Here is a 20998-nt window from a genome sequence, read left to right on the forward strand (position 1 = left end):
CACAAACAAGCCCTGCCATTTCAACTCCCACAAGGTCACTTAACAACAACACAGCTCGTTGCTCGAGCACTGGCCTGGCACAAATTTCAACAGACATTTTTAGGTGATGGCATATTTGCTTCACATCAGTTTTATAGTACGCAACTAGAGAAGGAAAAGGAGAGTTTAAAAAGCAACAACAAAGCTTCTCTTTGCAGCAAGATCTTGCAAGAATCTCACAGCATTTCTTGTAGCAAAAGAAGAAGGGAGAAATGCCACTTGCCCTTCTCACTTTGGGAAAACATTATGCAAGACAATACATCATCCCTGTCCACTTGGCTAAAGACAAATAAGATAGCGAAGATTCTCTTTCACAGCCACAGATACTTCTAGCCATTTCTATTAAACATTCATTTATTTTTATTTATAACTGGCCCAATGGTCCGAACAATCCCCCAGTAAAACTAAAAATATAACACTCCAGGGCTAGGTGTGTCTGCTGCAATTCTGCAGGAGCATAGAATTCCACTTCCCAAGATTTACAGGCTTCACTTAAAAAAAAAAAAAGCATGTTTCTAGCCCTTATGGTAGCAAAGATATGCTTGAAAGCATGTGAGCAACACCTTCAGATATCTCAGTAGGCGGGGGGGGGGGGGAGCTCAGTAAGATTTCAAGTGATTGGGGATACAGCTTTAGTGCCCTGCGTAACCCCTTCCCCATGATTTAGCAAAACCAAAATTATGCAAAAGAGGTTTTAAAAAAAGGCCTGCAAAATTATGGGGAAAAAACCATATGCAAATTGGCCAAACATTTCAGAGAAGCAAAGAGCTGAAAAACTGTGCTGTGCGTTACTTACATCAGGTTCTGTCAGAACTTTTAAAAACAGTATATAAATCCTCTAACTAAAAGAAATCATCTATCCCATTAACATCTGTTTACACCCTCTGAAGATGAAAGGGACTATGATGGGATTATTACCTGGGAACTGATGGCATATTTCAGATAGGACAGGAGAAGAGGGTTTGGTGATGGGCCAATCATGGCTTGTTCAAGGAGTGCTTCTGCAATCAAAAGAAAAAGGGAAAAGAAAGAAATTCAAAGTGGAAAATGTGCGCTCTCATGAAGAAGGATGAAAGCCATCATGAGACTTGCAAAGGTCTCACGTGAAAACTGGGGCACTCAAAGTCCTATAATTTTGCATTCTCTGGCAGCATACGCGGAGTAAATAATTCGAGAAAGAAAAAAGCTAGTTCATGGTTCCACAAGGAATTCTGGGTAGGAAATGGACATTGCTGCCACCACCCCCTCTGAATTTGCTGCAATCAATGCATATGACCTTTGCATGCCCTCTGCAGCTTCGGATGGGACAGAGCACTTCTCAGACATCACTTCTGCTAACCCGCAGTGCGTGCCGACACTCCCTGGGGTGGAGGCAAGGGGGTGGAGAGGATGTTTGAGGATTGGCACAGAGGATCTCTCAGCAGAATGCTTGCCAACCAGGGGCATTCACTTCCCGGTGGCAGCCTGCCAGGATCTGGCAAGACAGGATGGGGTCGCGTACATCCTATCTGCTCAGTCAAGCTTTAATTAACCGTTGGAATGACTACAGATGCAGGGGGGCTCTTTAAGACAGGCTATTCTGCAATCGTCCTTGAGTTGTCTGTCTGTCTGTCTGTCTGTCTCTCTCTCACAAACACACAGACACACTCCTTTTATAAGACCAAAAAAGATCATAATCTCCTGTTGTGAAGTGGGGCTATTCACCCACCCAGCAGACACACACACCTCCCCAAACACTGACCCCGTTCACACACTCAAAATAAGCCACCGTGGAGCGATTTAAATACGCAACAGTGGCTTATTTAATTTGCGGGGCATGTGGGGTGCCATTTCACTGCCCAGGCATGGCTTGTCGTGTTGTCCAAACCCAGGCAGCATGGCTTGTTGGAGGGGGAAACAACCCTACAATAACCCTACAACAGCCCATGGGTTATTGGTGGGTTGTCTCCCCCTCCAATAAGCCACAATGCTCAGGTTCAGACGACACAACAAGCCACACCCGGGCGGTGATTATGGAAATCACACCGCCATTTAAATAAGCCACCGTGGTTTATTTTGATCGTGCAAACCGGCCACTGTCAGTTTTAGTTATTTATAAAGCACTAAGAATTATGTAGTTTTCTAAAAGTTTTTTTTTTAAACTAACACGATGTTAGGTGCTCTATAAATAATCACCATGAAAAAGAGATTCTGCTCAAGGCAGCTGACAGTCTAAACCCTACAAGCCTTCACAGTTAACCGCACCTTTAGCAACTATTTGAGGGGGATGCCCCAGACGGCTCCTGGCATTATTCCAATCCCAGCCATTAAGCACTGAGAGTTATCACTAGGCCTAACCGGTGGTGTTGTCCTTAGCAACCATTCAGCCCACCTATAATTTCGCTGCTTACATCTAATCAGTTATCTGTATTCCGGGGTTGCCCCTAGCAACGGCCACCACCACCACCATGGGGGCATATTCCTAAAGTTGGCCCAGCGATCACCACGCCCTACCGATCCGACCAAATTTACTACAATCCTTTCTAAGGTGCCCTTTCCAGGGCTACCTTAGCAACCACTAGGCCTGCTCACAGTTCCATCCATCCACTACAGCTATCCATTCCTGTTCACAACATCAGGAATGTCCTCCAATAACCAACCAACATTCCCTTCACACTCACCTCCTCTAGCTCTTCAGAGTTAGCTATATCAACTCCACGGTTATTCCCCCATTAACTGCTGGACCTACCCACGGAGCCATCCATTTTTATAATTATCCATGGTCTTTGCAGGGAGGATAGTTTCCACAACTTATGCAGACACAAAGTTGTCATGTCTAAACAAAGAGCCAAAATCGTCCTCTGAAGCTCGGCTGGAAAACTACAGCAGTCACGCGAGAGTATTAATAATGATCACTGTTGTTTATGTTCCATCATTAATCCACATAGTATGTTACAAAATTAAACAGAACAGATCCCAGCCTTAAAAGCTTTACAGCCTTAAAAAAAAATGCTGACCAAACTTAAAATTCCACAGCTTGTGCCATGCAAGAATTTATACTAAAATTACCATAAGTGTCATCTTGTTTTTTAAATAAGATTAAACCAGAAAAAGAAGAGGAATGCTCTAGCCAATGGGCAGAGAAGCTCAAAAATCTACAAGGCAATAGTAACACAAATTCAATAATATATGCAGAATTCCAAGTATGATATTTTTCTTCCTCTAAATAAAATTTTTCTAGTCCTTACTGTTATAAAGCTAAGTATGACAACTTGTAGCCAGTATTTACATAGGTTTCAGAATTTGGAAGGGAACATCATGGGGCTTCGAACAGTGTGAAGATGCATCTGCCTTAGGGGGTAATCCTATGCATGTTTAGACAGAAAAAGTCCTACAACTCCCAGCATCCCCCAGCCAGCCATGCTGGGAGTTCCAGGACTTTTTTCTGTCTACACATGCATAGGATTGAGCCCTTAGTCAATTAAATCAGTGTGAAACCATTTTAATTCTCACTGCGGCTACATTCAAACATGAGAAACTATGGCTTATTGTTACATGAACCAGCCTCAGGGAGCCTCCGACTCACATACCCCTCTCCCCTCTCTCTTCCTCTGGTGCAGCTGCACGGATTTGGGAAGTTTTCTCTTCCATTTTTAACTAACCACAATTTAGCAGTATGACTGAACTTGGAGAAACTGCTGTTAGTTTTAATTATGCTTCACTGAAACAAGCCAACTTCAACCATGTGTGATGAAACTAGCATGTTTCAATACACTGTAGTTAACACTTAGGTGGGCCGGTCCGCATGACCACTGCAGGTTAAACAAGCCATGGTGGCTTGTTTAAGCCGCAGCACATGCCAGGCACCATTTGCCTAATCACCTGGCCAGACATGGCTTGTCGTGTCATCTGAACCCAGGTGGCATGGCTTGTTGGAGGGACAAATAACCCTAAGATAACTCAACAGCAGCCCATGGGTTGAGGGTTGTTTCCCTCTCCAACAAGCCATGCTGCCTGAGTTCAGACAACACAACAAGCCGCACCTACGTGGATGATTAGACAAATGCTGTGCAGCAGGTGCTGTGGCTTAGAATCATAGAATAGTAGGGTTGGAAGGGGCCTACAAGGCCACTGAGTCCAACTCCCTGCTCAGTGCAGGAATCCAAGTCGGAGCATCCCTGACAGATGGCTGCCCAGCTTCATCTTGAATGCCTCCAGTGTGGGAGAGCCCACTACCACCCTAGGGAATTTGTTCCATTGTCGTATTGCTCTAAAAGCCAGGAAGTTTTTTCTGATGTTCAGCTGGAATCTGGCTTCCTGTCACTTCAGCCGATTATTCCTTGTCCTGCATTCTGGGATGACCGAGAAGAGATCCTGGCCTTCCTCTCTATGACAACCTTTCAAGTATGGCCCGGTTGGAGTCCACCAGAAGAGCCTTCAGTGTGGTGGCCCCCTTCCTGTGGAATCCCCTGCCTTTAGAGGTCAGGCAGGCACCAACACTGTGTTCTTTCTAGCGCCTCCTGAAGACGTTGTTCTTTCAAGAGGCCTTCCTTGCATGACCAGCTGTGGATTGTTGAATTCCACTTCACTGGGATTTGTCTTTTTAAAAATGTTTTAACTTTTTAAACTATTTTAACCATTGTTTTATTCTTATGTTGTTCACCGCTCTGAAATCTTCTGATGAGGAATGGTATATAAATATTGTAAATATAAATAAATAAATAAATAAATACTTGAAGAGCACTTATCAGATCTCCCCTCCATCTTCTCTTCTCAAGGCTAAAGATGCCCAGTTCTTTCAGTCTCTCTTCACAGGGCTTTATTTCCAGTCCCCTGATCATCTTCGTTGCCCTCCTCTGAACCCTCCCCAGTTTGTCTGCATCCTTCTTGGAAGTGTGGTGCCCAGAACTGGCCACAGGACTCCAGATGAGGCCTAGCCAGTGCTGAGTAGAGGGGACCTAGTACTTCCTGGGATTTGGAAGCTATGCTTCTATTAATGCAGCCCAAAACAGCATTTGCTTGTTTATCCCATGGTGACTGTGCAAATCAGATCAATGCAATTTGTTCACATTTAGATGTAATGCTAAACTGTAGTTAAAAAGAAGCAAAAGCTTCCAATTTCTTCCACATGGCTGCACTGGAGGAGGAGAGGGAAGGTGAGAATGTGGTACGTCTGAATGCAGGCATTGGGACACAACCAAAACCACTTTTAGATATGAATCCGTTATATGTGTGAACGTTCAGACACCGGTCAGGCACAGAAAAATATTCAGCAAAGCAGTAGGCAGTCTACCTACTGTTTTGGCATCTCAGATATGCAACGGACCAGTTGCACCTTACAAAGATGTGAATTCTTATCTGTTTTATAACAAATTATCAGCATGCATTTTTTAAAACCTGAACATGCAAAAGCAACATTAGCAGGAACTTATATTGACTGTGAGTAAAGAACAAATAGGCAACAATAATTCCAAAGTAAAGAGCCCTGAGGGGAGAAGCGTTACCTGGTGTGTGTGTGGAGTATTAATTCAGAAATGTCTAGCCCACCTTTCTCAAACGGAATCCAAAATATTAAACAATTAGGGCGCAATCCTATCCACGTAGGCGGCCGCCTCTGAACTCGGAGGCGACTGCCTATCCAAAGCAAGGCAGGAGAAGTACGGAGGGGATCGTTTCCTCCGCGTTTCTCCTGCCCTGTATTTTTGACTAGACAGCTGATTGCAGCTGTCTAGCTGCGGGAGGATGAAGCAGGGATGAAGCAGGGAAGGAGGTTGCTGTATGACACATAGGATGTGTCGTACAGACATTTCCACCCTCCCCGCCCCAGAATGCCCCCAGCCACGCCCCTTTCTGGCCACTCCACCCTCCTCTTGTGAGCGTGGAGGATGGGGCTGTTCCACACTGCCTCCAAGGCAGCGTGGAAGTGGAGGGAGGTCAGTTCTCCTGAAACCGACCTCGGAGCACGAGCTCCGAGGTCGGTTCCCAGATAACACGATATCCTATGGCCGTCTAGTGGCCATAGGATTGCTCCCTTAATGAATTCAGAAAATTCAACTGTATGGACCCTGTTGTGAGTTCAACTTAACTAATTACCTTTTATAGCACCAGAATGCACAATTCCATTCTTGCTGCCCTATATTCTGTCCCAATACACACTATATACCTCCTTATTCCTTTGCAAGTAGCACATCATGTGAGGAGAGGGATAAAACATTTTTAAAAAGCTGCAATACCAATTATTTCTCTATTTCATAATTTGTAGCTGTCAACTTGCCAAAGGACTCTAGGCAGTAGACATATAACCAAATATAGAACAATGGTTTCTTTTCAGGAGGAAAGTCGTAGCTACTCCAAATCCCCAGCACCACCTGCATCATCTCTAGCATGACACCACTGATGGATATCTGTGTAGTAACTAAACTTGATTTAGCACAGCACTTACAAGGAACTGGAAACCACTGCAGTGGCACTTTCAGCAGCCAGGCAGTGGTCTAGCGCTAATGTATATTGTGTCAAAACAATAGACACTGCGATGTGTTGCTCACACGTCACACGGTTTAGGAAAAACCCACAACTAAACACTTATTATCTGCTGTATAAAGTATGAACCAGACCTGCTAAATTCAGGATGTCCCATGTAGTCCCCTTAGGGAAGAATTTCTTCATGTTTACAGCCCACTGGTAATCACTCCACCTTTCCTTCCAGGCCTGGAGAATGGCCTGTTTGAGGTTGACCACTTTCATCATTTTCCTATGCTGAAAGAAACAGAGAAAACATGGCACAGCAACTCTGTCACAGATCCTTCTCAAGCTTTCAGCACTGCAGGTTATTAAACAAATCTGTAACAGTTTTCAGCATACAAAGGCCATAACAATTCCTATAACCTTTAAACTTAGAGCACTTTCTCAGTACAACCCATGTGCTTCATGCCTGCACAACAATTTGAACCTGGGTCACACATGATCAGGTCCACAGTGTATTCCCTGCAGTATGCCACAAGCTGTTCTCATCTTGTTTGAGCATCTGGTTTACAGCAAGCTGTCTCCTTCAAGAACCTGCACTTGACGTTCAAATATGAGAGTTAACAAAACCCAAAACCCACTTGTCAGGCAGCATCCCTGAAAAAAAGTTACATTTTCCAATCGCCCCCACCAGTGGAGGTAGGGCCCTAGCCCATTTAAGGAGAAAAGCATTCACTATCACACACACACATACATACATTTTGTTCCAGACAACATGTCATTATTCTTCAGGAGCACCTACAGTCAGGGTCAGAAATATCGGAACAAGGATAACTGTTTTGGCAGTTGGCCTCTGTACACCACCACATTGAAGTTGAAAGGAAACACACCCAGATGGGAGCGAAGTCAGGACTTTCAGCTGTAATTCAAGGGGCTTGACAAAAGTGGGGCACTAACCATTCAGGAAGGACAGCCAGTGGCATGCACACACACCCATAGTTGGTGGCTCATAAGTAATGGAACGAATGGCTGACAAGCAGCTGCATGGCCAGGTGTGGCCTGTTTCCTGGGTGCCCCATGACCAATCAAGCAGATAAAAGGCCTGGAGGTGGTTCTGAGTGTTACATTTGCATTTGGTAGCTGCTCACTGGAACTCCCAACATGAGGTCCAAAGAGCTGTCCATGAGAGTGAAGGAGGCCATCATTAGGCTGAGGAAACAAAATAGACCCATCAGAGAGACAGCAAAAACATTGGGAGTGGCCAACACAACAGTTTGGAACATCCTGAAAAAGAAGGAATTAACTGGCAAGCTTAGCAACAGCAAAAGGCCTGGAAGACCACGGAAGACAACTAAAGTGGATGACCGCAGAATTCTGCTCATGGTGAAGAGGAACCCTTTCACAACATCTAGCCAGGTCGCGAACGCTCCTGCGGAGGTAGGCATGTCATTGTCAACATCTACAGTCAAGAGACGGCTTTATAAGTGTAAATACAGAGGCTTCACAACAAGGTGCAAACCACTGGTAACGCTCAAGAACCAGAAGGCCAGATTAGCCTTTGCCAGCAAACACCTGAAAAAGCCTGCCCAGTTCTGGAATAAGATTCTTTGGACTTATGAAACCAAGATTAACTTGTACCAGAATGATGGGAAGAGAAAAGTATGGAGAAGGAAAGGAACAGCTCATGATCCAAAGCATACCACATCATCTGTCAAACATGATGGAGGCACTGTTATGGCATGGGCATGTATGACTGCCAATGGAACCGGGTCACTGGTGTTTATTGATGACCTGACCGCTGATAAAAGCAGCAGGATGAATTCTGAAGTGTATAGGGCTATACTTTCTGCTCAGATTCAGCCGAACTCTGCCAAACTGATAGGACGCTGCTTCATGTTGCAGACAAATAATGACCCAAAACATACAGCAAAAGCTACCCAAGAGTTCCTCAAAGCAAAGAGGTGGGATGTTCTGCAATGGCCAAGTCAGTCACCTGATCTCAACCCAACAGAGCATGCTTTTCACTTACTGAAGACAAGACTGAAGGCAGAAAGACCCACAAACAAGCAGCAGCTGAAGGCAGCTGCAGTAAAGGCCTGGCGAAGCATCTTGAGGGAGGAAACTCAGCACTTGGTCATGTTCATGGGTTCCAGACTTCAGGCAGTCACTGACTGCAAAGGATTTTCATCCAGGTATTAAAGGCGATCCTTAAGTTTGAAATGATGTTGGTTTGTTCCATTACTTATGAGCCCCCAATGACGGAGGGGGGGGTGTATGCCACTGGCTGTACTTCCTGAATGGTTAGTGCCCCACTTTTGTCACGCCCCTTGAATTACAGCTGAAAATCCTGACTTCGGTCACATCTGGGAGTGTTTCCTTTCAACTTCAATGTGGTGGTGTACAGAGGCCAACTGCCAAAACAGTTATCCTTGTTCCAATATTTCTGGCCCTGACTGTATATTTCTGTCCAGTTCTCTGGTTTTACACAACGCAATCCTATGCATAAGTTCCACTGTATTCAATGGGGCTTACTCTCTAGTAAGTGTGTTTAGAATTGCAACCTGGATGTCTATTGTCACAAATAAATGGTATGCATGCTAAAGGCATACATTCTTTTAATTTAAAAAAATGTGTGAAAACATATGGCTATTCTGCAATTTAATTTTGAAAATAATCAAAACCAAGTATTTGAATCTTGCTTTGAAATACACACACACACAGCAAATCTGAAATGGCATCTTGTGTGATTAGTAAATCCTGCATTCTTCTTTCTTTGCACGATGGAGCATATGTTCTTGTAGGTTAGCGTGGGTGGTAGAGAAAGAGGAACGTGAATTCCGGGTTTATACACCCAGTCTAGGAAGAAAATTCAGTTTAGTCCACCTGTCAACTATAATGCTTTTTCTAGTAAACAGCATGGCTTAGCTACAGAAAGCAGAAGACATTTGGTAAACCCCACCAATTCTATCTAGTTTACTAGTCAAATTTGCCTGATCCAAAGCCAAAACTGAGTGAAATGAAATTAATTAGTCATGTTGCACATCACATCTACACCATGGTTTAGCATGATGTAAATGAGCCTGGCCTCCTTCTGGGTTTGTGAGCTCCCTGCCTCTCCTCCTCCTGCCTCGTCCGGAGGATGACTTCAGAAGCTTTTATTTTCTGTTTCCTTTAAACTTGGTTTGTTGTTGCATCCAAACTGGGTATCGTGGTTTAGCATAGTTTCAACAAGTCAGCTTTGTAACCCAGTGTTTGAAGGTGGCTTGTTTTGAAACTAATCATAGTTGGTGATAAACCATGATCCCTTGGTTCAGACACAATGGGGCGGTTCACACAATCATAGCAAAGGAAATAAACCACATTGGCTTATTTCCTCTGCCACATGTGCCAGTCACGTGCCACTGTGGCTTGTTAACCACACTGCAATCGTGCCAATTGGGTCAACGAGAAGCCAAATTTAAGGGAAATCAAAAGAAAAAGCTTCTGATGTCCTCCTCCGGGCCCACAGGAAGGGAAGGTGGCCATCTCGATTGGAGTCGATAGTCTTATAGGCCCCTTCCAACCCTACTATTCTATGATCTTTTGCTTACCTCATCAAAGACTCCTGAATAAACTTCGTAATCATGATGTAAGTACTCAATACTCTTATGGATGAGTAAGTAATTAAACAGCAAGAAGCAAATAGCAGGAGTAAATGGACAGTTCTCACTACAAAGGGAAGAAGTGGGGTCTCCCAAGAATCTGTATTAGAATCACTTCTGTTAACATTGATAAATGATCTGAAGACAGGAGTGAGGAGAGAGGTGGCCAAGTCTGCAGGTAATACCAAATTATTCAGGATACAGAAAACCCAAGCAGACTACATAGAGCTCCAAAACAATCTCTCCAACCTGGGTGAATGGATAGCAAAATGGAAAATGAGGTTCAAATTAAATAAGTGTGCAGTGATGGGGCAAAAAATCCTAATATTACATATATATTGGTGGGGTTTCAAATGGTAGTAATGAAACAAGAGAGATCTAGAGGTCATGGATGATAGCTCAATGAAAATATCAACTTGTTGTGCATGGCAAATTCCATGATACAGATTATTAGAAGAGTAAATGAAAATAAAACTATTGTAATCCCTTTATATGAGTTCATTGCATGGTCACATTTGGAGTATTATGTACATTTTTGGTCACCCCATATTAGAGCTGAAAAAGGTGTAGAAAAGGGCAACCAAGATTATCAAGCGGTTGGAGAATCTTTGCTACAACTAAAATATTTGGGATCTTATAGTTCGGGGGGAAAAGGCAATGTAGTAAGGACTTGTTTGGGTTTACAGAATTATTAATGGTGTGAAGAAAGTGGAAAGAGTTTTTCTCCCATCCTCTCCCGTAACATTAGAACACAGAGTCATATGATGAAATTGGTTTGCAGCAGATTCAGGACAGACAAAAGATCACCCTTACCACACAATGAATAATTTACAGCACAATCCTTAGACATGTCTACTCAGAAGTAAGTCCCACTGAGTTACATGGAGTTTATTCCCAGGTAAGTGTGTTTAGGATTGCTGCCTTATTCTTGCTGCCATAAAATGTGCGGGTGGCCACCAGTTTAGCTGGCTTTAAAAAGGGATTAGACAAATTTATGGAGGAGAGGTCTATAAATGAGGGCTATACAGAACCTCCATGATCAAGCAGTATTTCACATATTACCAGCTGGGTCAGGGGCATCTGGTTGACCACTGTGGGAAGCAGGAAGCTGGACTATACAGGCTTTTACTCTGATCCAGCAAGTGTCTTCTTGTGCCTATTGTTAACTAACCCCACAATTTACTAGGAAAGCAGTAGCACTGGCAGGTATATAACAAGATCAGGAAAGTTGGCACACTTAAACAGAGATTTACAGACACAGAGCAGGAAGAAAGTGTGCCAGCTTTACTCCTGCAAAGTACAGGAGTAAATGCGAAGTTTTGGAAAGTAAGGGCCTTTTCATACATTGTTCAGTGTCAAACCAGTGTTTGCTGCAGGTATACTCACGAGCCACTGCTAATCCTAGCTCCTGAATGAGTGCCCGTTTTAGATTGTGTACTGTCCTCTTGTCCTCTGTAATGCACCACAAACACCATGCATGTGTGTGTTTGAAAAAACATGCGAGGCCCCATTTGATCATACTTTGCATTTTCATTGTTGTTGTTGTTCAGTCGTTAAGTTGTGTCTGACTCTTCGTGACCCCATGAACCACAGCACGCCAGGCCTTCCTGTCCTGCGCTCTCTCCCGGAGCGTGCTCAAGTTCATATCCATTGCATCAGTGATGCTATCTAGCCATCTCATCCTCTGCCATCCCCTTCTCCTTTTGCCTTCAATCTTTCCCAGCATCAGGGTCTTTTCCAGGGAGTTTTCTCTTCGCATTAGGTGGCCAAAATATTTGAGCTTCAGCTTCAGTAGCTGTCCTTCCAATGAGCACTCAGGGTTGATTTCCTTTAGGATGGACTGATTTGACCTCCTTGCAGTCCAGGGGACTCGTAAGAGTCTTCTCCAGCACCATAGTTCGAAGGCATCGATTCTTCAGCGCTCAGCCTTCCTTACAGTCCAGCTCTCACAGCCATACGTTGCTACTGGGAAAACCATAGCTTTGATTATACGAACCTTTGTCGGCAAGGTGATGTCTCTGCTTCTTACTATGCTGTCTAGGTTTGCCATAGCTTTCCCCCCAAGGAGCAAGCGTCTTTTAATTTCATGGCTACAGTCACCGTCTGTGGGGATCCTGGAGCCCAAGAAAATAAAATCTGTCACTGCTTCCATTTCTTCCCATTCTATATGCCAGGAAGTGATGGGGCCAGATGCCGTGATCTTAGTTTTTTAATGTTGAGTTGCAAACCAGCTTTTGCACTCTCCACTTTCACCCTCAACAAGAGGCTCTTGAGATCCTCTTCGCTTTCTGCCATTAGGGTGGTATCGTCTGCGTATCTGAGGTTGTTGATAATTCTCCCGGCAATCTTAATCGCAACCTGTGATTCATCCAACCTGGCATTTCTCATGATGTACTCAGCATATAAGTTAAATAAGGAGGGCGACAGTATACAGCCTTGTCGTACTCCTTTCCCAATTTTGAACCAATAGGTTGTTCCATGTCTGGTTCTTACTGTTGCTTCTTGACCCTCGTAATGGGGGACTTCAATTTCCCCGATATTTATTGGGAGATAAATTCTGCAAAACATGGCCCCTCCAGGAAATTCCTGACTTGTGTGGCGGATAACTTCCTCCTACAGAAAGTAGAGGATTGGCTATCCTTGACTTGATCCTAACCAACAGAGATGACTTAGTGGAGAAAGTAGCAGTTACAGGAACTCTGGGGGAAAGCGACCATGTTGTACTTGAGTTCTTGGTTCTAAGGGAAGCAAAAGCTGAGTGTAGTCAAACGCGTACCCTGGATTTTAGGAAAGCTGATTTTCATAAACTCAGAACAATGATCAGTAAGGTCCCATGGCAAGCAACGCTAACGAGAAAAGGAGTCCAAGATGGGTGGGAGCTTTTAAAAAAGGAAATTCTCAAGGCACAATCACAAACAATTCCAACATGAAGAAAAGGTGGAAGACAACAGAAGAAGCCAGTGTGGCTTCACAAAAAGCTTAGGGATGACCTGAAAACAAAAAAGGACACATATAGGAAGTGGAAAGAAGGCCAAGTAACAAAGGAAGAGTACAGGCAGGTAGCACAGAATTGCAGGGATGATGTCAGGAAGCTGAGAATGAGCTGAGGTTAGCAAGGGATGCTAAAAACAACAAAAAGGCTTTCTTCAGCTACGTGCATAGTAAAAAGCAGAGGAAAGAAATGGTGGTTCAGCTATTAAATAAGGATGGCAAAACGATAACAGATGACAAAGAAAAGGCAGAGGTGCTCAATTCCTACTTTGGCTCAGTCTTCTCCCAAAAGAGGGTCTATGACCCCCCGGGCAAAGGCGAAGTACAGGCTGAAGGGGCACGATTGCAGCTTGAGATCAATATGCATATGGTCAAGGAACACTTAATTACTTGGAATGAGTTCAAATCTCCAGGGCCAGATGAACTGCATCCTAGAGTAATAAAGGAACTGGCAGAACAACTCTCAGAACTGCTGTCTATTCTCTTTGAGAAATCATGGAGGACGGGGGAAGTGCCAGATGACTGGAGGAGGGCAAATGTTGTCCCTATCTTCAAAAAGGGTAAAAAGGAGGAACCAGGGAACTACAGACCAGTCAGTCTGACATCAATCCCTGGGAAAATTCTGGAGCAGATGATAAAGAAATCCATCTGGAAGCACCTTGACAACAATGCCGTGATTACTCGAAGCCAACATGGATTTGTCAAAAACAAGTCCTGCCAGACAAATCTGATCTCATTTTTTGATCAAGTAACCTCCCTTGTAGACCGTGGGAATGCTGTAGACATCATATACCTCGACTTCAGCAAAGCTTTCGACAAAGTGCCCCATGATATCCTGATGAGCAAACTAGCTCAAAGAGGGCTAGATGAAACAACGATCCAGTGGATCCACAGTTGGCTACAGAATCGGACTCAAAGAGTGCTTATCAATGGGACCTTCTCAAACTGGGGAGAGGTAACGAGTGGGGCACCTCAGGGCTCAGTCCTGGGTCCAGTGCTCGTCAACATTTTTATTAATGACTTGGAGGACGAGGTGCAGGGAATGCTGATCAAATTTGCAGATGACACAAAATTGGGCAGGATAGCTAATACTTTGGAAGACAGAAACAAAATTCAAAGTGATCTGGATAGACTGGAGCGCTGGGCAGAAAACAACAGAATGACATCTAATAGGGATAAATGCCAAGTTCTGCACCTAGGAAAAAGAAACCAAATGCACAGTTACAAGATGGGGGATATGTGGCTTAACAACACTACAAGCAAGAAGGATCTTGGAATTGTTGTCGATCACAAGCTGAAGATGAGCCAACAATGTGATATGGCTGCAAAAAAGGCAAATGCTCTTTTGGGCTGCATTAATAGCATAGCTTCCAAATCCCGGGAAGTACTAGTTCCCCTCTACTCAGCATTGGTTGGGCCTCATCTGGAGTACTGTGTCCAGTTCTGGACACCACACTTTAAGAAGGAAGCAGACAAGCTGGAGAGGGTTCAGAGGAGGGCAACAAAGATGATCAGGGGACTGGAAACAAAGCCCTATGAAGAGAGACTGAAAGAACTGGGCATGTTTAGCCTTGAGAAGAGAAGACTGAGGGGAGATATGATAGCACTCTTCAAGTACTTGAAAGGTTGTCACAGAGAAGAAGGCCAGGATCTCTTCTTGATCATCCCAGAGTGCAGGACACGGAATAATGGGCTCAAGTTACAGGAAGCCAGATTCCGGCTGAACATCAGGAAAAACTTCCTGACTGTTAGAGCAATACGACAATGGAACCAATTACCTGGGGAGGTGGTGGGCTCTCCCACACTGGAGGCCTTCAAGACGAGGCTGGACAGCCATTTGTCAGGGATGCTCTGACTTGGATTCCTGCATTGAGCAGGGGGTTGGACTCAATGGCCTTGTAGGCCCCTTCCAACCCTCCTATTCTATGATTCTATAATTGTATGATTCTATGATAGGTTTCTCAGGAGACAGATAAGATGGTCTGGTACTCCCATCTCTTTAAGAATTTGCCACAGTTTGTTGTGATCCACACAATCAAAGGCTTTAGCGTAGTCAATGAAGCAGAAATAGACGCTTTTCTGGAATTCTCTTGCTTTCTCCATGATCCAGCGAATGTTGGCGATTTGATCTCTAGTTCCTCTGCCTCTTCGGAACCCAGCTTATACTTCTGGTAGTTCTCGGTTCGCATACTGCTGAAACCTAGCTTGTAGGATTTTGAGCATAACCTTGCTGGCATGTGAAATGAGCGCAATTGTACGGTAGTGTGAACACTCTTTGGCGTTGCCCTTCTTTGGAATTGGAATGTAAACTGACCTTTTCCAGTCTTGTGGCCACTGATGAGTGTTTCAAATTTGTTGGCATATTGAGTGCAGCACTTTAACAGCATCATCTTTTAGGATTTTAAATAGCTCAGCTGGAATACTGTCATCTCCGCTAGCTTTGTTGTTACTAATGCTTCCTAAGGCCCACTTGACTTCACTCTCGAGGATGTCCGGCTCAAGTTCAGTGACCGCACTATCATGGCTATCAGGGACATTTAGATCTTTCCTGTATAATTCTTCTGTGCATTCTTTCCACCTCTTAATCTCATCTGCTTCTGTTAAGTCCCTGCCTTCTTTGTCCTTTATCATGCCCGTCTTTGCACAAAACGTTCCCTTGAGATCTCCAATTTTCTTGAAGAGATCTCTAGTCTTTCCCATTCTGTTGTTTTCCTCGATTTCTTTGCTTTGTTCATTTAAGAAGGCTTTCTTGTCTCTCCTTGCTATTCTCTGGAACTCTGCATTCAGTTGGATATATCTTCCCCTTTCTCCTTTGCTTTTCGCTTCCCTTCTTTCCTCAGCTACTTGTAAAACCCATCAGACAGTCACTTTGCTTTCTTGCATTTCTTTTTCTTTGGGATGGATTGAGTTGCTGCTTCCTGAACAATGTTACAGACCTCTGTCCATAGTTCCTCAGGCACTCTGTCTATCAGGTCTGATCCCTGAAATCTATTCCTCACCTCCCCTGTATATTCATGAGGGATATGATTGAGGTCAAACCTGAATAGTTTAGTGGTTTTCCCTACGTTCTTCAATTTAAGCTGAAATTTTGCAAGAAGCAGCTCATGATCTGAGCCACAGTCACTTCCAGGTCTTGTTTTTACTGACTGTATAGAGCTTCTCCATCTTTGGCTGCAAAGGACATAATCAATCTGATTTCGATACTGACCATCTGGTGATGTCCATGTGTAGAGTCGCCTCTTGTGCTGTTGGAAAGGAGTGTTTGCTATGATCAGCGTGTTCTCTTGGCAAAACTCTATTAGCCTTTGTCCTGCTTCATTTTGTACACCAAGGCCATGCTTGCCTGTTATCCTGGTGATTTCTTGACTTCCTACTTTAGCATTCCAATCCCCTATGATGAAGAGGACATCTTTTTTTGGTGTTAGTTCTAGAAGGTGTTGTAGGTCTTCACAGAACCGATCAACCTCAGCTTCTTCGACCTCAGTGGTTGGGGCATAGACTTGAATGTGGTGTAGTGGTGAGAGTGTTGGACTGTGAGCCAGGAGATCCGGGTTCTAGTCCCCACTCGGCCATGGAAGCTCATTGGGTGACTTTGGGCCAGTCACAGACTCTCAGCCCAACCTACCTCACAGGGTTGTTGTTGTGAGGATAAAAGGGAGAGGAGGACCATGTAAGCCGCCTTGGGTTCCTTGCAAGAGAGAAAAGGCGGGATATAAATGCAATAAATAAATAAATAAATAAATAAAGTAAGTTAGTTGAATGGTTTGCCTTGGATTCGTACTGAGATCATTCTATCGTTTTTGAGATTGTACCCCAGTACTGCTTTGCCCACCCTTTTGTTGACTATGAGTGCTACTCCATTTCGTCTAAGGGATTCTTGCCCACAGTAGTAGATATGATGGTCACCTGAATTAAATTCGCCCATGCCTGTCCATTTTAGTTCGCTGATTCCCAAGATGTCAATGTTCAGTCTTGCCATCTCACGTTTGACCACCTCCAGCTTATCTTGATTCATTGATCTGACATTCCAGGTTCCTAAACAATATTGTTCTTTACAGCATCGGACTTTCTTTTCACCACCAGACACATCTGCAGCTGAGTGTCCTTTCGGCTTTGGCCCAGCCACTTCACTCTTTCTGGTGCTACTTGGAAATACCCTCTGCTCTTCCCCAGTAGTATATTGGACACCTTCCGACCTGAGGGGCTACTCTTCCGGCGTCATATCTTTTAGCCTTGTGATACGTTCCATGGGGTTTTCTTGGCAAGAATACTGGAGTGGGTTGCCATTTCCTTCTCCAGTGGACCACATTTTGTCAGAACTCTGCTCCATGACCTGTCCGTCTTGGGTGGCCCTGCACAGCATAGCTTATTGCTTCACTGAGTTACGCAAGCCCCTTCGACACAACAAGGCAGTGATCCATGAAGGGGTTACATTTTCATATGTACACTTAAAACATTTTGCAAAACCAATCTTGTACATCCTACTTACTTGGAGGTACTTACTGGGCTTAATGGGGCTTACAGTGTGTACAGCGCTGTAACCGTAGACTGCATTACACGCACGCACGCACACAAAGCAATGTGTGAAGTGGCCCAAACCAGCATGCCAGGATTAACCCCCAATTAACTGATGCCCAAGAAAAGCGATACCTTCCTCTCACTTCTGAATAACCGTAGAAGCTACCCCTCACGTATCTGAGATTAGGGAACTGGGATCCCGGGTCAGAGGCCACAGTTTCCAGTCAAGCTAGGCTCCGAACACTTCTCTTTTAAAAAATTCAACTCTAGTAAGGCCCTGTAGACTAAAACACAGGTCGAGAGAAAACAGATCATAAACCTCCAGAGGTGAACCACTACCAATTTCACTGGTGATGGTCCACCAGTGAAATTGGTAGTGGTTCACCGCTGGAGGTTTATGATCTGTTTTCCCTCGACCTGTGTTTTAGTCTACAGGGTCTTACTAGAGTTGAATCCACTGGGCCCACCTAGTGCTTGCTCGGATTCCAGCAAAAAATGTTGGACTAGGGAGACCCCCTGATGAGATGGCTAGATAGCATCACCGATGCAATGAATATGAACTTGAGCACGCTCCGGGAGAGAGCGCAGGACAGGAAGGCCTGGCGTGCTATGGTCCATGGGGTCACGAAGAGTCGGACATGACTGAACAACAGGTAGACCCCGGTCGAATCCGGAAAAGCGGCTCTTAAGCACGCACTCAGAATCGCTGCGCCCACACTAGCGGTACCTGATCCGTCGAAGAAAATCCGAACCACGCGCTCTCGGGTTGCATTCTTCCACGTCCGTACCTGCGAGTACACGTACCTCCTTCTGAGTAGACACGCACAGAGCCGCGCCGCTGAATTTTAAATTTAAAACACAGCGGGGACCAGGTGGGTCCGAGCAAAATGCGCGGACAGACCGCGCAAGGCTGAGGACAGCTTACCTCCGGGCTTAAACAAAAGGGGCGGAGGAGAGTTCCTGGATCCTGCGGCCAGATCTGCAGCGGAGGCCTGGCGGCTAAAGCGGAACAAACTGGGGACACCAGACTCCGGGGTTTCTTCCTTGGATCCCTCGAGGGCGGGGGTGCGCGACGAACATCACACTCCCAACTCCCTTTCCCCAGCAGAAGAAACACGCTCCTCTTAGCTCCTGGGCGCCGCCATCTTCGCACCTCGCAAAGAACCTCGCCCGGATTGGCTGGGGCCAGTTCCTACACTGCAAGGGCTGCTGGGAGTTGTATTTCCGTTTTAGGCTACGGCGGCAAACTCGCAGACTAAGAAGCTACTGAACAAAGCGAGGCTTGATTCTGAGTGAACGAGCGTGGGATGGCACTGTTGCCGGGTTTACTTTGGAGAGGTCAATGAATAGCCTGGGATTATAAAATCCCTGTCGTTAATTAATTAATGCTTCCTAGGAACTGAGTTTCTTTCTTTCTTGCTTGCTTCAGTTTAACCGGATGAAATCTAGGAGCCGACGTGTAGAATAGATATCTGATGGGTTAAGCTACACCTGTTGAATTTACCTTTGTCATGCAGATGTTTGTTTTTGTTTGTTTTGTTTGTTTATTTCTATACCACCCAAGAACCAAAGCTCTCTGGGCAGTTCACAGAAATTAAAGCCACAAAGCACAGCATAAATCAATATAAATATGAAAGCTTAAAACTACAATATAACAGTACAACCAGAATAAAACCTAGCAGGTTTAAAATACAGATTTAAAACACCAAAGCTACAAGACTAGGAAGCCGAAATGCTAAAATACTGGGAGAATAAAATGGTCTTCACCTATCGCGGAAGGAGTACAATGCAGGTGCCAGGTGAATCTCCCATAGAATCGTAGAATAGTAGGGTTGGAAGGGGCCTACAAAGCCATCGAGTCCAACCCCCTGCTCAATGCCGGAATCCAAGTCAGAGCATCCCAGACAGATGGCTGTCCAGCCTTGTCTTAAAGGCCTCCAGTGTGGGAGAGCCCCCCACCTCCCTAGGCCACTGTTTCCATTGTTGTATTGCTCTAACGGTCAGGAAGTTTCTCCTGATGTTCAGCTGGAATCTGGCTTCCTGTCACTTGAGCTCATTATTTTGTGTCCTGCACTCTGGGATGATTGAGAAGAGATTCTGGCCTTCCTCTCTGTGACAGCCTTCCAAGTCCTTGAAGAGTGCTATCCTGTCTCCCCTCAGTCTCCTCTTCTCAAGGCTAAACATGCCCAGTTCTCTCAGTCTCTCCTCATAGGGCTTTGTTTCCAGTCCCCTGATCATCCTCATTGCCCTCCTCTGAACCCTCTCCAGTTTGTCTGCATCCTTCTTAAAATGTGGTGGCAAGAACTGGACACAATACTCCAGATGAGGCCTAACCAGTGCTGAGTAGAGGGGAACTAGTACTTCCCGGGATTTGGAAGCTATGCTTCTATTAATGCAACCCAAAAGAGCATTTGCCTTTTTTGCAGCCACATCACATTGTTGGCTCATCTTCAGCTTGTGATCGACAACAATTCCAAGATCCTTCTCGCTTGTAGTGTTGTTGAGCCACATATCCCCCATCTTGTAACTGTGTATTTGGTTTATTTTTCCTAGGTGCAGAACTTGGCATTTATCCCTATTAAATGTCATTCTCTAGGGAGCTCATTCCACCGCCAGGTGCCACAACAGAAAAGATGTTGTAAACATTAAGGCTCAAATTCAGATCCAGATTATGAATCACACTGTATTTTTATTGATTAAATTTGTATACTGCCCAACTGGCAAATGCCCTCAGGCAGTTTACAATCATGTGTTTGTTTATTACATTTCTCTACCACCCAATAGCCAAAGCTCTCTACGCAGTTCATCATAAACCCAAACAACAACAAAATAACAATAAATAATACAAGACAAGTATCAAAGTGATACAATATTAAACATTAAAACTATTTAACAATATTAAAAAGACTGATGAGCCAGGAGTAAAATTAATAAAGCAACAGATTAAAGGTTAAATGCCTGCTTAAAGGGAAAGGTCTTTATACAGTGAAGATGTAAGAGAGACCTTTTGGAAGCTTGCAAGCAAAGGCTTCCTCCGTTGTTTGCCTCTGTCCCTTTCCAGTAACTGGCATTCCAAGGTACACAGCCCATGAGCATGGAGGTTCCATTTAACTATCATGCCTGGAACCTCCATGTCTGCAGCCTGATGTGCAGACATTAGTAGGTGATAAAATGTATCTCCATGCCATCAAGCGACTGATAAAGGCACAGAAGCAACCAAGGTTGTGTGTGTGTGTACGTGCTTTCTGGTCTGTTGGCAACCCTACTTTAAACCCCAGACTTTCAAGGCCCAATGGCATTCCCTCTAACCTGGTGCCCTCCAGATGCTTTGGACTAGAACTCCTAGCATTCCTGACCATTGGGCATGC

The 20998-nt window shown here is 44.6% G+C and overlaps 1 protein-coding gene across 4 annotated transcripts in view; it reads right to left on the minus strand.

Moving 5' to 3' along the window:
* MED24 (mediator complex subunit 24) overlaps positions 1–18786 on the minus strand; it is an 80391-nt gene extending 61605 nt beyond the window's left edge. For 2 of the 4 annotated variants that reach the window (XM_084804556.1, XM_084804555.1), the window contains exons 1-3: positions 18556–18786; positions 6633–6774; positions 958–1040 (exon numbers count right to left, since the gene is read on the minus strand). In XM_084804556.1, the coding sequence (XP_084660682.1) occupies positions 958–1040; positions 6633–6765 (216 nt within the window). In that variant the 5' untranslated portion in view covers positions 6766–6774; positions 18556–18786. Of the gene's footprint in view, positions 1–957; positions 1041–6632; positions 6775–18555 lie in introns of those variants that run through there. The other 2 variants (XM_084804559.1, XM_084804557.1) reach the window with 2 other exon arrangements.
* Positions 18787–20998: the final 2212 nt, after the last annotated feature.

This window comes from Heloderma suspectum, chromosome 6, assembly GCF_057233095.1.
Source record: "Heloderma suspectum isolate Gila_16-S chromosome 6, 16-S_ref, whole genome shotgun sequence".
NCBI lineage: Eukaryota > Metazoa > Chordata > Lepidosauria > Squamata > Helodermatidae > Heloderma > Heloderma suspectum.